Genomic DNA, 17,533 nt, shown 5'->3' on the forward strand with positions numbered 1-17,533 from the left:
GCTATAATCCCTTGAGGAGTTTGTTTTGCATGGCCCGGTGCCCCGGGTGGGTGTAGATTTCACTTAAGGATCAATGGAATGGTCTAAAATGAGCAAACTCTGCTCACCCATGGCACACAAAAAGAACTTGATCACTCAGAAGCTATGCAGCAAGCTAAGGTGACAACAATGCCTGCCATGGACATCCCAGTTGATTCGAATGCTCAAAGTCATACTATGAAAACCCTTTAAAGCCTCAAAGGATAAGATTATCCAACTTTCAAAACCTATACTTTTTGGCTAGCTATTTAGTACATTCACTAATTAGTTTGCAAACAATCAACAGTAGTGAGTGCATACATTTTAGTATTTGTTCAAACTGGTCCCCCATTGGAATCAAACCCACAACCCTGGCATTGTGCCACACTCTACCAACTAAGGAACACAGGCCTTCACCACTACAGCTCAACAAACTGTCAACAGAGAAGCTAGCTAGCAACAAAATATGCCAAATAACAGTCTAAAAACCACTTGAGAGCAAATCAATTAGACAAAATCAAATCAATCAGACAAAAGTCCAATGGCCAGGAATCAAATGTGTATCTGATTTCAAACCACCTCCGAAGGTGCGCACTTTTTAACTTTTCTATTGGTTCCATTGCAATAGGCACTAATCAAGCACAGATACAGTATTTTATATGATTTCAAATAATATATGTGTCTGTTACATATTTGATTCCATGTGCTTTTTGGTTGTTCAGATTGTAGGAAAAACAGCAGATTCTAAAAAACAAAACAAATATTGAGTCACTTCAAACTGCCAATGTGAACAAGGCTTTTGTGGCGCGGAAGGATAACGCCCCTAGATGTGGAATTGGGAATGGAGGAATTGAGAATTGAGTCCCTCAAATCATTTACAACTTGGAAACTGGAGTGACAACATTGCATGTACACTACGGAGTTCACAGAGACGCGCCGCAAACGGTTACTTTTTTGGATCTATGAAATTATGAATTCGACGTTTTTTTAATTGTCGAAGGGGAAAATAAAATAGGATCTATGATAACTCCAGGTGGAATTATTTATCAATTTTAAATCAGAAAAAAAGGAATGCATCCTTTCTTTGTGAAACTAACTTTCCTGTTGTCGCTGATTGTTCTAACACGAGGTAAGCGCAATAATAATATTAAACCATGTTTGGTTCGATACACAGTGGGTAAATATTCATAAACATATTGGTATATATATATTTAAAAAAATACATATATATATATACATTTAGCCTATTACGGAGATGTTTTCCACGAATTCACGTACATACGCTCGTATTATTGCAAAGTAAATGCTGACAGGAACAAATAGGAAGAAGTCGCAAACCTGATTTTTTTTAACTATCTCAGAACGTTGCACTTGTTGCATTCGAACTCCAAGCGTTTTTTCAAAGGCAGCCTCTCTCTTTGAGGATGGCTTGACATAAGGGAAATACTTGGCAAAACTGCCTCTTTAGTTGTGCTTCTTTTTTCTTCAGCTTCCGTTTAGTTTCTATCTTAAGTTTACTTTGTATTCACAGATAGCCAGGCATCACATTGTCAACATCAGACATTGATATTGGTTGTAGTCTCATGCATGACTCCCACAATTGTGAGAAAGTTTCTTAATTTGCAGTGATTTGAGCCCCCACAACGCACTGATAACCAATTACGATTTATGTATAACTGCTCTGTTATAACTTATTCTCATTCCAATTTATACTTTCTATGTAGGTTTTATTTGCACATGGATATTGTTTCCATTTCCTCCATACGTTTCATGTGGATGTATTCATTGTGCGTGCGCCTCTCGCTAGACAGCTGTTGCGCTCTCGGCTCGCAGACGCAGCTCGCGCCAGACCAACCTGGTGCCAGACAGACGCTGCAACAGACGGTTCGCTGTGCGTGACGCGTTTGCCAGAAAGTTCACTGTTCAGTCTATAACTTTTCACAGGAATATGAAAACTCAAGCCTCGTCCATTGGGGCAGTTTTGAGTCGAGTTACACAGAACCGTTTTCGCAGCGCTATGTTACTCCCCAAATATAGTACATTCGATGGGACAGCTGAAAAGGGAAGAAGAATGCACCTACCAGTGTTGTGTCAATTCCCATTCATCATAAACTGCACTTCAAGATGGCTGTAGTCACACCTGGGCCATAACAATCACCATCATGAGGGATAGTTCTGTAATGTATTAATCATGGCTTAGTTAACAAAGCACTTTGGTGTTATTTTGTTAACGTGATGACTGTATGTGAAAATCTTCTCCTCAAATGTGAAAATAGAAAGAAGACGTGAGTATTTATACTTGGATTGTGCTGTTGTTGTTGTTGACACATTCTGTTTGCAGGTTTAAGATGCTCTATGTCCACCGAGTTGTGTTTGAAACTGGGGAGGTGTGAGGCCACAGCTGATGGAAATGGAGAATGCAAGTAAGTTTCAAATCCCATTATTTGACTAGAGGGAAACACCTGCAGCCTGTATAAACACATATTATACATTCCAGAGATCATTTAGTGAATGACATAACTTTTTGTGATAAGTTGTTAAATCGTGTTGAGCTGAGGCCTGCCATAGGCCGCTCACTGCATTTTCAGTTCTCTCAGAGAGCAGCACATGCCTATTGTTGGAAGGCAAACACAACCCAGGCTTATTGATGAGGACTGCACTGGGGGTTGCTGTGTCTGTGTGTCTCGTGGTCTGCCCAGTTTTGCCCACTGCTACTGCATGCAGGCTCCCTCTCCAGCAGAGGTCTATGTTCGAGACACCCACTCTGGGCCCAAAATCTTGTTTCTCTTTTCTTTCACGGAGCGACAGCTGGGCTTTGCCAGAAGCTCGGTGGCCATTGTTCTCCAGTCAGATTAATTCTCTGTGACTAATCTGGGTGAGGCTTCCCAGAGTGCTGGCTGCGGCCTCTGTCCTACTCCCTACTCCCCCTGACCTACTGCCTCTCCCCCTGTCCTACCCCCTACTCCCTCTGTCCTCCCCCTGCTCAAGGGTTTTGTCCCCCTGTTGATGTTGAATGGGCTTTCTCTCTCTCTCTCTCTGAGAGATTTCAAAGGACAGATGGCAGTAGAGTATAATTAGACTGGATGGTTTCATAATTGGGAGCCGATACGTAAGGAAACTGGACGTTAGTATAAACAAGTTGTAATGCATATCTCAGGTTGTTCTAATGTTGTTGTTGTTATTCACTGTTTTTGAAAGTGAAATGAGCAGTTCTATACAAAGTGTTGAGTAGCTCTTCTACATCACCGACACATCAAACTTCTATTGTCCGCTGAACCCTCGTACCCCCTGTTCCATTAAGGCTACCTGAACATTGGCTCTGTTTCCAGCGTGGCATTGGAGTGCCAGTGTCGTCTTACTGAGCTGCAGTGGAGTGTGGTGAAGCTGGGCTGGTGCGGCAGCTCAATCAGGCCGGCCGGATCGGCGCTTGGCTCCTGCATGCCCAGGCAGCCATTTTGGCTCTTGGCCACATCTTAAATCTGTCTGGCAGAACCCTCTTGTTGGGCCACATAGCCATCATTGTGCCTCTCACTGTCCTCAGACTCTTTTAGTTAAACATGGAGATTGTGATGGAGCACCATGTGTTTTTGAGAGGGATGGAGTTTTTTACTATGCCTAATTTTGTGTACTATGCTTATTTTAAAAATTATTATTACGTAGTAACAAGAGTTGACAATCCCACAATGTGTCTGAAATGTGCAGGCAGAGGTCAGAGGTTGTGTCTTCTCTAGTGTTCATTGCTGGAAATGCTGTTTGTTTATGGATATACAGTATGTTTGGACAAATTTGAAAGGCCCAATGCAGCCATTTTATATCAATATCAAATAATTTCTGGGAAACAATTAAGTGGCTTGCTGTAAAAGACTTCCATTAAAATGGGCACAAATAGCTTTTAGCCAAACATTTTTTTCTCAACCAATTTTGCTAGGACTGTCTGGGAGTGGTCTGAGTGGGGAGGGAGAAAACTGAAAACTAGCTGTTATTGGCAGAAAGGCTTTAAACTCTCTTTCTTATTGGTCTATTAACCAATTTACCGCATGGTGATGTCACCATGGAAAGCCGAAACTCCCATGCAAACCTGCTGATTAGAAGGTCCTGTGTAGATTGTATTTTCAACCAGAAACTATCAGGAAATAACACTGATCCAATGTTTTCACACTTTTACAATGTTCATTTCAGCTGTTGTACAATATGATATAAAACACAGGAAACTTATTTTTGACTGCACTGGGCCTTTAAACAGGGTTTTGACAAACATTAAACAGTGCAGTGATGTGAAAAAGTGCCTGAAACGGGAACATTTGGCGGAGTAAGCTAAGTGCACCCTATCAGATTGATCTAATACTGTGGCCTAATGTCAACAGCGCTCGTTTCTTTCCATAACAATTTAATCTTCAACATGCATTTCTCACCAGTGTCTTTTCAAAATGGAAGAATTATGTGGCAGGTCCTACTGAATTGTTGACAAATGTTGTGAGCGTTGTGGGAAAATAATACAGTATAAGTGAATGCCTGGATGGACTAACCATATCCAGATGGGTTCTGCAGATAATTGACATGATGCCTTTTCATGTTATGAGTTAGGTGTAATGAATGACCCATCAACCCACGAGGTACTCTAGGCTAGAGCTGGGACGAAACCGACCATACACTTATCACAGGCATTAGGCTGATAACGTTCATTACAATAAGTATCCTATGCTAGAGAAACTTGAAGTTTGAAATGAAATACATTTCTAATATGGGTGATTGTTAATGGGACAGTTGGTAGCTACAACCATCAAACTAATTGTAGTAGTTTAAAGGATAATTGTAAAAGACTGTGGGGCACATTAATGTTATAAACATATTGTTCTATTTATCGTTATCGCATCAATTCAAGCAATTTATCGTAATATGGATTTTTCCCCCATATCGCCCTGCTTTACTGTATACCAAAGGCCTTATGTTGGATGTTTAATGAGATGCTCACAGAGAGAGAGTTGGGTGTGGTGAGGTGTGGTGGTGCCTGTCTGTGTTACAGCCTGTCTAACCCACTCAACGATATGAGCTACATTCTATGCTGGTCTCCATGAAACTCCCTCCTGAGCAGACAGAAAGTGTCTTTCCACTGCCATGTTTCCATTCCTAACAGGATTACAACGTTCCTTCACCTCAAATAAAACCATGTCACTCTGAAGTCAAGGCAAGTGGGATTCCCAGGTCAAGTCCCATCCAATCCTTCAGTTTTATATAGTACTGCAGGGATGCCTACTTTACATTCCATGAGTAGCGCGGCCCAACCCAATATCTGGACTGGCGAATGAGAGCCACCGGGATCAGGGCAGGCCAGGGTAGTTTATCTCTGAGGCCTTGAAGGAGGCCTTTCATCTAGCAGGATGACATGACAGTAACAGAAAGCAGTGCAGTGTAGGGCCAAGCAGAGCTAGGAGAGAGAGAGATATGATCCACGATCCTGGCGAGGCTGTGGGATTTAACTGCGAGAAACCAGTCAATTCGAAGAAGTTATTTCTATGAACAGTATGACCTGAAATTAAACTGCTAAATTATATGCGATGTCTAAATCTGATTCTCTACAGCCTTCTTTCTGATCTCTGTATGATCAATCATCAACGCTCAGGGTGGAGACAGACGGTGCATCACAATACGGAGCGCAGTTTACAATGCATGTATCATCTCATCATGGTAGCTTTTTTTCTCGTGACAGGTAGGCCTACATTGCTGCAGCATAGCCTATGCTACAGTAATATATGAACTGAATGCTCATCTAATTTACACATCTCCATCTGGCTTTTGGGGGGGTCACCTCAATTTTTAATTGTAAAGATGTTTTCATTTTTATTTATTGCAGCTGCAGAGTTTTAAAACAGCCAATCACTCGAATCGTTGCTTTAAATCAGTGTGCATGTGAGCAATCTTTCGCGGGTCTTTCTCTCTCTCTCCATCAATTCCATTCAAATTGCATCCAAAATAGATAATCATGTTCAAGATATATACTGTATACAGTAAAGGTCAAAAGTTTGGACACACCTACTGATTCAAGGGTTTTTCTTTATATTTACTATTCTCTACATTGTAGAATAATAGTGAAGACATCAAAACTATGAAATAACACATATGAAATCTTGTGGTAACTAAAAAAGTGATAAACAAATGTGAGAGTCTTCAAAGTAGCCACCCATTGCCTTGATGACAGCTTTGCACACTCTTGGCATTCTCTGAACCAGCTTCGTGAGGTAGTCACCTGGAATGCATTTCAATTGACAGGTGTGCCTTGTTAAACGTTCATTTGTGGAATTTCTTTCCTTCTTAATGCATTTGAGCATATCAGTTGTGTTGTGACAAGGTAGGGGTGGTATACAGAAGATAGCCTATTTGATAAAAGACCAAGTCCATATTATGGCAAGAACAGCACAAAAAAGCAAAGAGAAATGACCGTCCATCATTACTTTAAGACATGAAGGTCAGTCGATGAGGAACATTTCAAGAACTTAGAAAATTTCTTCAAGTGCAGTCGCAAAAATCCTCAAGCGCTATGATGAAACTGGCTCTCATGATGACCGCCACAGGAAAGGAATACCCAGAGTTACCTCTGCTGCAGAGGATAAGTTCATTAGAGTTACCAGCCTCAGAAATTACAGCCCAAATTGTCACGATTGTTTAGAGATGGATTGGACCAAGGTGCAGCGTGGTAGGCGTACATTTTACTTTTATTTAAATGACACCGAAAAAACTAAATACAAAAACGAACGTAAAGCTACATGCAGTGCAGAAAGCAACTACACACAAACAAGATCCCACAAACTAAAGGTGGAAAAAGGCTGCCTAAGTATGATCCCCAATCAGAGACAACAATAGACAGTTGCTTCTGATTGGGAACCATACCCGGCCAACAAAGAAATAGAAAAACTAGAATGCCCACCCAAATGACACCCCGACCTAACCAAATAGAGAAATAAAAAGGCTATCTGAGGTCAGGGCATGACACAAATAAATGTTTCACTGAGTTCAAGTAACAGACACATTTCAACATCAACTGTTCAGAGGAGACTTTGTGAATCAGGCCTTCATTTAATAAAAAAAAAATGAATTTCACCTGTATTTAACCAGGTAGGCTAGTTGAGAACAAGTTATCATTTACAACTGCGACCTGGCCAAGATAAAGCAAAGCAGTGCGACACAAACAACAACACAGAGTTACACATGGAATAAACAAGCATACAGTCAATAACACAATAGAAAAAAAGTTATTATACAATGTGTGCAAATGAGGTAAGATAAGGGAGGTAAGGCAATAAATAAGCCCATGGTGGCAAAATAATTACAATTTAGCAGTGGAGTGATAGATGTGCAGAAGATGAATGTGCTAGTAGGGATACTGGGGTGCAAAGGAGCAAAACTAAATAAATACAGTATGGGGATGAGGTAGTTGGATGTGCTATGTACAGATGCAGTGATCTGTGAGCTGCTCTGACAGCTGGTGCTTAAAGTTAGTGAGGGAGATATAAGTCTCCAGCTTCAGTGATTTTTGCAATTTGTTCCAGTCATTGTCAGCAGAGAACTGGAAGGAGAGGCGGGCCAAAGGAGGAATTCGCTTTGGGGATGACCAGTGAAATATACCTGCTGGAGCACGTGGGTGCTGTTATGGTGACCAGTGAGCTGAGATAAGGTGGGGCTTGACCTAGCAGAGACTTATAGATGACCTGGAGCTAGTGGGTTTGGTGACGAATATGTAGCAAGGGCCAGCCAACGAGAGCATACAGGTCGCAGTGGTGGGTAGTATATGGGGCTTTGGAGACAAAACAGATGGCACTATGATAGACTGCATCCAATTTGCTGAGTAGAGTGTTGGAGGCTATTTTGTAAATGACATCACCGAAGTCAGGTATCGGTAGGGTAGTCGGAGATGCTTAATATGAGGCTGGAAGGAGAGTTTACAGTCTAACCAGACACATAGAATATGTGGACATCTACAAATACCTAAGTCAGAACCGTCCAGAGTAGTGATGCTGGATGGGCGGGCAGGTGCTGATAACGATTGGTTGAAGAGCATGCATTTAGTTTTACTTGCATTCAAGAGCAGTTGGAGACCATGGAAGGAGAGTTGTATGACATTGAAGCTTGTCTGGAGGTTAGTTAACACAGTGTCCAAAGAAAGGCCAGAAGTATACAGAATGGTGTCGTCTGCATAGAGGTGGATCAGAGAATCACCAGCAGCAAGAGCGACATCATTGATGTATACCCCCATAGAGACTGTCAGAGGTCCGGACAACAGGTCCTCCGATTTGACACACTGAACTCTGTCTGAGAAGTAGGTGGGGAACCAGGCGAGGCAGTCATTTGAGAAACCAAGGCTGTTGAGTCTGCTGATAAGAATGTGGTGATTGACAGAGTCCTAAGCCTTGGCTAGGTTTATGAATAGAGCTGCACGGTATTTTCTCTTTTCGATGGAGGTTATGATATTGTTTAGGACCTTGAGCGTGGCTGAGGTGCACCCATGACCAGCTCTGAAACCAGATTGCATAGCGGAGAAGGTACGGTGGGATACAAAATGGTCGGTGATCTGTTTGTTAACTTGACTTTCGAAGACCTTAGAAAGGCAGGTTAGGATAGATATAGGTTTGTAGCAGTTTGGGTCTAGAGTGTCTCCCCCTTTGAAAAGGGGGATGACGGTGGCAGCTTTCCAATCTTTGGGGATCTCAGACGATACGGAAGAGAGGTTGAACAGGCTAGTAATAGGGGCTGCAACAATTTCGGCTGATCATTTTAGGAAGATAGGGTCCAGATCTGTTGATTTGTAGGGATCCAGGTTCTACAGCTCTTTCTGAACATCAGCTATCTGGATTTGAAGGAGAAAGGGGAGGCTTGGGCAAGTTGCTTTGGGGGGTGCAGGGCTGCTGATTAGGGTATGGGTGGCCAGGTGGAAAGCATGGCCAGCCGTATAAAAATGCTTATTGAAATTCTCAATTATTGTGGCTTTATCGGTGGTGACAGTGTTTCCTATCCTCAGTGCAGTGGGTAGCTGGGAGGAGGTGCTCTTATTCTTTTATTCGTAGTTGAATTGCTGCAAAGAAACCACTACTAAAGGACATCAATGAGAAGAAGAGACTTGCTTGGGCCAAGAAACACGAGCAATGGACTTTCCGACTTCAACTGTATATAACAAATAATTGTAACGTTGTAGGCTGCGTGTCCTGCATTAGGATCACATGTTCTCTCCCAGCTGCATGGTTTGAACGAGGTACGTAATTCCATCCCATATGCTACAGTATAATACAGTACGGTAATACAGTCCACACTCAAAAATATTAGCTTACTGGAGCATGTTTGATTTATTTACCCAGGAGAGCATAGCTGCATCTTTGGGCTTTTAAGTTTTTCTGTTATGCATAATGTGCGCTAGTCTATATATCAGAGACTATGTATTGGATAACAACACAATCATTTGGGCTTTTTTAGGTTTGTCTCATAAAATGTCTTTAATGTATGGCTCATCAGGTCTGAATTTTCATGTCGATCAAAGCTCTAATCAAATCCAGAAATATTTATGAGTTAGAATGACACTTCTGGTTTGGGCGAGAAATTCTGTGTTACCTGGGAGAAAAGTGACTTATTCTCGGGATGGAACACTTGTAAAATACCTGGAAAATATGAAACCCTATCTGGGGTGGCTAGAATCAAGGGGCTTAGCCTCCGAGCCTCAGACAGAGAGATGAGCGATCGATGGTCCGGAGAGGGCTGCCATGCCCAGAGTTTACATACCTCAGTCAGTCGGCAGGTAAACAGAAGAGACTGCTCAAAACAACTTAGTTTTTTTGACAGGCCATGTATGCAGTGATTCACGTGACCTCTTGTACTTCAAACTAGGGCTTAGTCCCTCACTGGAGAGGTAAGATTTGGAGGTGATGTGGTATGGATGAAACTGGGCTTGGGCATATTGGACAATATAGCTGGCTGCCTGTCACTCACCAACCTGTCCTGTACTGTAGATAGACCTAATCACTCTAGTTGTGTCCAAAATGGGCCCCTAATCCCTATGCAGTGCACTCCTTTTGACCAGGACCCATAGACCCTATTTCCTATGTATTGCACTACTTTTGACCAGGACCCATGAACCATATTTTCTATGTAGTGCACTACTTTGCCTGATGAGATAAGTTATCTGCAGTAACAGCCTGTCTCCCTCCGGCCACTCCAATATGTCACAGCAGCGTCTCCAGCTTGTGAGCATGTCAGCTAAATTGAGGCTTCAGTAATTGGAGAGCTGCCTATGAGCCTGGCTGGTGAAACAAGTATTCTTCAGTAACAGCCAGTAACTCTTCCTTCAGACAGACAGAAATAGCCCAGTTAGCGCCTGAGGCAGAGGCTTCTATGACAGATTCTATTCTGCAGGCACTGTATTCAAAGACCTGGAACTGATATAACCTCAGATAATCAATCTCAAGTTTCTGTCCAGGCTTTATTGAATTCCCTTCAGAATAGCTAACTAGATTGCCTAGCTACATGTGTGTTAAAACTCTCTCTGACTGAAGTTAAATAAGAAGCAGGCCAATTAATTCCCTGGCATGTGTGGTGTGGTGGTGACTGACCACAGTACATCATGAATGAAAGCGTCCCTTGTCTCCGGCCAGGAATGCTTCAATACATCCTCTGTTTGCTACGGGGCAGATGAGTCCCTGACTCTTAGCCCCCACCACCCATCCTTTCATTCAGAAAATAGGAAAGGACTGGGGAAAGAAAAGGTGCTGTATTGCATGTGATCATATCATCACACAGGGTCCTGTGGGGTAAATCCATTTTGAATCACTTTTTGACAGCATCCCTTTTGATTTAAACAACACGTTCCATAGAATTGGTCAGTAAGGGACTTTTTGGACCTGAATGCCAAAACATTCAGGAGATAAAGGTGCTCAAAGTTGACCTATTGTGCATAACCCACCGTACCATCACTGGAAAAGATTTGTTTATTTCTTGAAAAAAAAGTCATTTTTTCCCACCTGAAATTATAGAATAGTTTGAAAACCCTGTTTGTACGCTTTAAAGTATCAATCTCAACTGTTGATCTTTTCCAGTGATGAAGACATGGATATCTCATGGTATGGTGGGGTATGCGAAAAGGGTCAACTTTCAGCACCTTTCATCTCTTGAATGTTTGGCATTCAGGTCCAAAAAGTGACTTTCTGACCACTTCTACACTGGGCAAATACTGTATGTATGGAAGGTTTCGGTCAAATCAAAAAGGGTGCTGTCAAAAAGTGATTTAATTCTAATGGTTTTACCCTGTGCTTTCATGGGCCGCCGGGGGCGGAGTCAGCTTTCCTTTAGCACATACCTCAGTGGAGAGAAAGAGAGGCTGAGCTGAGCCTCTAACTGTTCTATTCTGTTCTGACTGATTGTAGTGACTTGATGTTGGGGATTAGAGATATTTGTACCGGAGGGGTGACACATGCCAAGAAAAATCACAAACTTTGATCCCCGGCTAATATGAGTGACAGCCACTCAGTTGAGCATGTGTAGCGGGGCAGGATAGAACATTTTAGAGGAACATTTCCTCAATTGGTGTATTTGAACCCGACCACCTGTCTGGATCATAACAGAACAACTGAAAGGGACTTACATTACCCACAAGGCAGCACACTCCATAATACCCATGATTACTTGTGGTTTTGCCATTCAACTCTAAACAGAAGACTTGTGCCTTACAGTGGCAGGTGTTCTATGATCTTTCACACACATACTCACACAGGATACTTTCCACAAAGACAACATAAAACATAAACTAATGGCTTTCTTCTGGATGGAGTGATGAGGACCTTTAAAGTTTTAAAAACAGCAACAAACATTCTGAAATCATGTTAAAACTAACGAGGGCATCTGTTTTTTTTTTAATCACCTAAACTTCACAAAATACATTAGAATTACTTCATTTTCTTATAGGTAGTACTCAACCAAACACAGCACTTAGCTCAGTGTGCTCTGTACAGTAACTACCTCATGGTCTGCTTCCATGTCACACACCTTCAGCCACCTTTAAGCACTTAAAGACATGCTGTGGAACTTTGTCGACTACTAAGTATTTTTTAAACCTCCCACTTTGGACTGGATGTATCAATGTGTATTTCATACATGCATAATCTATGAGCAGAAGTACTGTCTTACCCCCAATTAGCCATGAAATCCCTAGTTTCAAAGCAATTGTTTTTCTGGAAGCTGTGCTGCGCCATTCCCAAATGTTTCCCCCGACCTGGGCCAGCCCCCTAGCGATTCGAGTTCAACCAATGAGCTTCAGCCCCTTGCCATATGGGTGACAGCTGGCAAGATACACATGATGCACCCACAGCAATGCGAGAGAGAGAGGGCAATGACATGGTGCACATATCAGCACACTTATAACGTAGTATGCAATTTTCAGGGACCACTTTTGGCTCGTGAACACTACCAGTCACTAGGAGAAGGTAGCTATGAGTCAGAAGTCCCAGAGGCCTGCCTCCCCTGAACTCTTCCTGCCTCCCCTGACCTCCTCCTGCTTCCCCTGACCTCCTGCTTCCCCTGTTCTTCTCCTGCCTCCACTGTCCACCTCCTGCCTCCCTTGTTCTCCTATTGCCTCCACAGTCCTCATTCTGCCTCCACTCTTCCTCCTGCCTCCCAATATCCTCCTGCTCTACTGTCCTCCTGCCTCTACTGTCATTCTCTTGCCTCCTCTGTCCGCCCCTTTGCCTCCCCTGTCCTCCTCCTGCCTCCCATGTCTTCTTTCTGCCTCCTCTGTTCACCTCCGGTCTCCCTTGTCTTCCTCCTTCCTCCACTGTCCTCATCCTGCCTCCACAACTCCTATCTCTCCTGTTTTCCTCCTGCCTTTTCCTCCTGCCTCCCCTGTAATCCTCCTGCCTACCTTTCCTCATCCTCCTCGTCTCACCTGCCTCCCCTGTCCTCCTATTGCCTCCCTTGTTGTCCTCCTGCCTCCTCTGTCCCCCTTCTGCCTCTGCTCTATGTTGTATCCCTGTCCCTGTGGGAGCGACCAAATAAACAGGCCTCTAATAAACACTAACAGATTTGGGCTGGGAAGGTCAGCTCTCATGTGCACGATTAGAGAGAGAGGCTGAGGCACAGTACAAAAGCAGGCCCCAGGGAGTGCTTTTAAACAGATCAGTGAAGACGAAAGGATACTTTAGCAGAGGCACAGACACCAAACAGCCTGGAAAAGAGAGTGGAGAGAAGTGATGCAGGGGAATAGAGTGTTCCTGGCACAGTTTGACTCCAGGCTGAAGGCAGTTTAGTGCCACAAAGAGAAAGAAGTGGAGACATATAAAGGAGAGACATTTTGTAAAAAAATCACTTGATTAGTTCGAGGCCCAAAATGGAACAGTTTATCACTTACTCAGTACACTGTGTTGAAATCTGATGTGGTGTTGTTATGAAATTAAATTAGAACAGTTAAGTGTTCCTTTTCTCTTACGCCACCGACTGACCAACCAAAACATCCTCCTTGCACAGTACATCACCTGTCGGGGGTCGACCAGGTTGGCGATTCAAGCATTCAACATGTAGAATTATCAGGAAATGAATAGAAAGTGACGACTGATGTTCGGGGTTCAGATGCGATAGGACAGCCACTCTCTGCTAATTACCGTTCGCCTGCTTGGTCTGTTTTCCCCTCTAGAGAAACTACAGTACGATACTGTAGAATGGGTAACATAGAGGGGCTTCATGGCTGTCATAGGATCTATTGAAACAAAGCACAGCCCTGATAGGTCCAGGGGTAGGCCACAACAGCAGGCAAGTGGGAGACTGGAGCCTGTACGCCTCTGTGTGTGTGTGTGTTTGTACGCCTGTCTGTCTTCAAAGCCGCAGTGCCTTTCTGTGCATAGCGACTTCAGAGTGTGACAGATGGCAGATTGGCCCAACAGTGGGGAAACCCCCAGAGTGGTGTCTGCTCCCGAGGTCAGGTGTCATGACAACATCTGCTGCCGGCCTGGGCTGATCCTGAGCCGCCTAATGCACACTGCATCAATGACACACACACACACACAGAGAGAGAGAGATCTGTTGCCACGGGCTACTGGTGGCCAAGAAGATAATAAATCCCAGCAGGACAATGGAGGCTACTGGGGCACAGAGGGAGGGAGGCACAACAGTGAAAGGACGACAACAACAACAGCATCAGCCTGACTAGAGATCCTCCTGTTCTCCTGTTATGCAACATCACTCAGGCACGCCGCACACCTGATATTTGAACAGCTTCTGATTCCTCTCCTCTTTTCAGCTCTTCTTTATTTAACTTTCGAGCAGAAAGTTTACCTGCTGTCGAGATTAGTGAGCTCTAGATGACGCAGCCAGGAGTCTGTTGTAGCAGCAGCAGCTGCCTTTCACTGTTTGTTCTGAGTGGTGCAAACTAAAGACTCCATAAAAGAGTTAGTTGAGTGTCTTTTGTTTTGCCCTTTTATAGTCTGTGTGAGGCATTAAGAAGGTTAGCCGTGTGTGTCCTGTAAAACGTATTGTGTGCTGACAGCGTATTTGTCGACTTCTCGCCAAGTTAAAGAGAGAACTTTTAGCATTCTTGGATAGCGCGCGTTGAGGTTGACTGTGCAAATGCCAATGCTTCAGTGTGTTTGAGCAGCGGGGCCACGTGGACCGAGGCAGGGGAGAGGGTGCTTTATGTATTTGTCTTTGAAGCCCCAGTGTGAGACAGGGGGCTGTGTTGTAAGAAACGGCAGCTCTCTAGGCCTCTGTGTGTGTGTGTGTGTGTGTGTGTGTGTGTGTGTGTGTGTGTGTGTGTGTGTGTGTGTGTGTGTGTGTGTGTGTGTGTGTGTGTGTGTGTGTGTGTGTGTGTGTGTGTGTGTGTGTGTATGTATGCGTGCATGTGTGAGAGACGTTGCTATGTTTGTGTGGACGCGCAGGTCTGGGCCCCGTTTCAAACCGGGTGTGAGGTTTTGTGGAGCCCTGTAAAGTGAGGTTGCCAGAAGCCTCCATTGAGGACTGCAGTCAAGAGGTTCAGGAGACAGGGGAAAGCTTTTTTATAGTAAACACCAACATTCCTTCCAACCAGCAACCTCCTCAGTCCCCCCTCCAAAACCAGTTCCAATTTCCTTTCTTTCAGACAGCTTTTGTTTGTCACTCTGCGTCTTTCAAGTGTGTTTCGGGTTTGTTTTTAAAATTCCACTTCTAGGATCCTCTTTCAACCCCCCAACATGGTTGATCATTGAACAGTAACAAACAGACTCAGACTTTGAGGTATTTGGAGCAAAGACCCAGTTGAGAGAGACTCATAAATCCTAATATGGTGGCTTACAAAACCAGACAATCCTGAGAGAGAGAGAGAGAGAGAGAGAGAGAGAGAGAGAGAGAGAGAGAGAGAGAGAGAGAGAGAGAGAGAGAGAGAGAGAGAGAGAGAGAGAGAGAGAGAGAGAGAGAGAGAGAGAGAGAGAGAGAATTCATGAAGGAGGTGTGAGTGAGAGGAAATGAAAAGAAGGCCGAATGAAGGACCAGATAAAGTGAGTGTGAGAGAGAGCAGGAATGAGCCAGATAGAAAGGAGAGCAGGACGGGGGGAAGAAGGAACAGAAAGGAGAAGGTTTAACAGCTCAATGCACACGCTCAACTTGGAGGCTCCTGGCCTGCCTGTGGTCAGGTCTGAATGGGGAGGAGAAACAATGGGGCCTCTCATCCTATCCCCCTCCAGGGCTGGGGAGTAGGGGGGCATTCAGACACCCGCAGCCCAGGCTCTAGCTATTCTCCTGGGGACGGGGGATGGAGGTACAGAGGGAAGAAGATGGGCACAGAGGGTGCAGAAACAGGGGGGTGGAGGGAGGGAGGGGTGAGTGAGCGGTGGTTAGGCAGCAGCTGCCGTCTCCTCATTAACATGCGCACCTGCTCCTTGACTGCAGCCTTTTGGGAATGATGGCCCAGAGAGCAACGCATGCCCAGCCTCACAACCCCAGAACCAGGCACCCACTGTGTCTGCTCTGTCCCCCTTTATGGGAGACCCGGGTTGTCACGCACTGACCGTAGAGATCCTTTTATTCTCTATGTTTGTTTGGTCAGGCTATGACTCGGGTGGGAAAGTCTATGCTTTCTTGTTCTTTGTTTTTGGCCGGGTATGATTCTCAATCAGGGACAGCTGTCTATCGTTGTCTCTGATTGGGAATCATACTTAGGCAGCCTTCTTTCCTTTTCTCATTTGTGGGTTGTTGTCTTTGTTAGTGGCATGTATAGCCTTACAGAGCTTCACGTTCGTTTTGTTGTTTATTGTTTTTGTTGGCATCATTTAAAATAAAAGAATGTACGCTTACGACGCTGCACCTTGTTCCGGTCATTTCCTTGACTCCGATCGTGACACAGGTTGCCTTATAGACTCCCACTATTTCAGAATTGCATTTCATTGCTGCCTGGCGGAATGCTTCTGCATTCTTATACATCTCTGTCATAATTTTAAAAAGATAGCAAATTATGTGAATTATCTGAAAAATGAAAGCAGAATAAAAACTATAGAGAATAAGGATGAACTGAGGATTAATTCTTCTCTCCACAGCAAAATAAACGGGACCATGTTTAGATGAGTGATTTAGAATAGTCCTAACATAGCATATGGCAATGATGGGACTTTGGTAGATGGCCTTTTCTATCTGTGGAGAAAAAAACATCCTAACAAACATGCTCATTGTAACCAAAGAGGGGTGATTCCATGGTTTATCCCAGTGTCTGGAAAGGTTGCTCAGCCTAGCATTATTATAGCAGAGTGACATGCCATCGGATCCTTAATGTTTGTGTAGCTAGCGCCCAGCCTAGCATGTGATGTTTTCTTTCCCTGGTCACCCTAATCCTGTGAGAGAGAAACCCTGTCTAAACACATGTCTGTCCCCACAGGGGCCTCTGCTTGGCCCCAGGCCCTCAGTCTTCTCGCTCACACATCCAACGGCCCCCTGGGAATGTTTGAGGATGTGATTTAGCCAGCCCCCCAGGGCTAATAGTAATAGACAACTCTATCATGGTATTTTGGAGTGAGAACTTTTAACTATATTAAAATGTTGCTGAGGCGTAACAATGTAATGTAATGTAATCAGTGACACACCGTAGCTGTAATCAACAGGTATTATATATTTAAATAAATGCAATCCTAGTTGCAACTATAAAACAAAAATGCAACAACCTCAAATAGGAAGGACTTAGCTTGTTTGGGAATGTTTGGTATTGTTTTCATGTTTTGCCTTGGGGGAATTGACAAGGAATTAGCGAAAGCTTCGCTAGGAGAATGACTGATATCAAAAGTGTCTGTGTGGTAGAGTTTACAGTGCTCGCTCTGTGTCCCTTGTCTCAGAGAGAGAGAGTTGAGGTGGGGGCACACTGCTTTTAAGTATCCATGATGTTAACTCTGAGTTTAAAGAATGGTATAGACACTGCCTTGTCCTTAGAGCACTGAAACAAAGGAGTGGAGTGGAGCATATTTCTTGCTAAGAGCTGTTGATTGGCGCCATGGTGGACAACTTTTTACGTCAAAAAATGAGACTGGATTACCATTATTGT

At 43.9% G+C, this 17,533-nt stretch overlaps 1 protein-coding gene across 2 annotated transcripts in view; it reads left to right on the plus strand.

Moving 5' to 3' along the window:
- Positions 1-896: 896 nt before the first annotated feature.
- The window catches only part of LOC118393039 (neurogenic locus notch homolog protein 1-like), a 55,341-nt gene continuing 38,704 nt past the window's right edge, over positions 897-17,533 (plus strand). For both annotated transcript variants that reach the window (XM_035785235.1, XM_035785236.1), the window contains exons 1-2: positions 897-1,147; positions 2,360-2,441. In XM_035785235.1, the coding sequence (XP_035641128.1) occupies positions 1,090-1,147; positions 2,360-2,441 (140 nt within the window). In that variant the 5' untranslated portion in view covers positions 897-1,089. The remainder of the gene's footprint in view (positions 1,148-2,359; positions 2,442-17,533) is intronic.

The sequence above is a fragment of the Oncorhynchus keta genome, chromosome 14, assembly GCF_023373465.1.
Source record: "Oncorhynchus keta strain PuntledgeMale-10-30-2019 chromosome 14, Oket_V2, whole genome shotgun sequence".
Taxonomy (NCBI): Eukaryota; Metazoa; Chordata; class Actinopteri; order Salmoniformes; family Salmonidae; genus Oncorhynchus; species Oncorhynchus keta.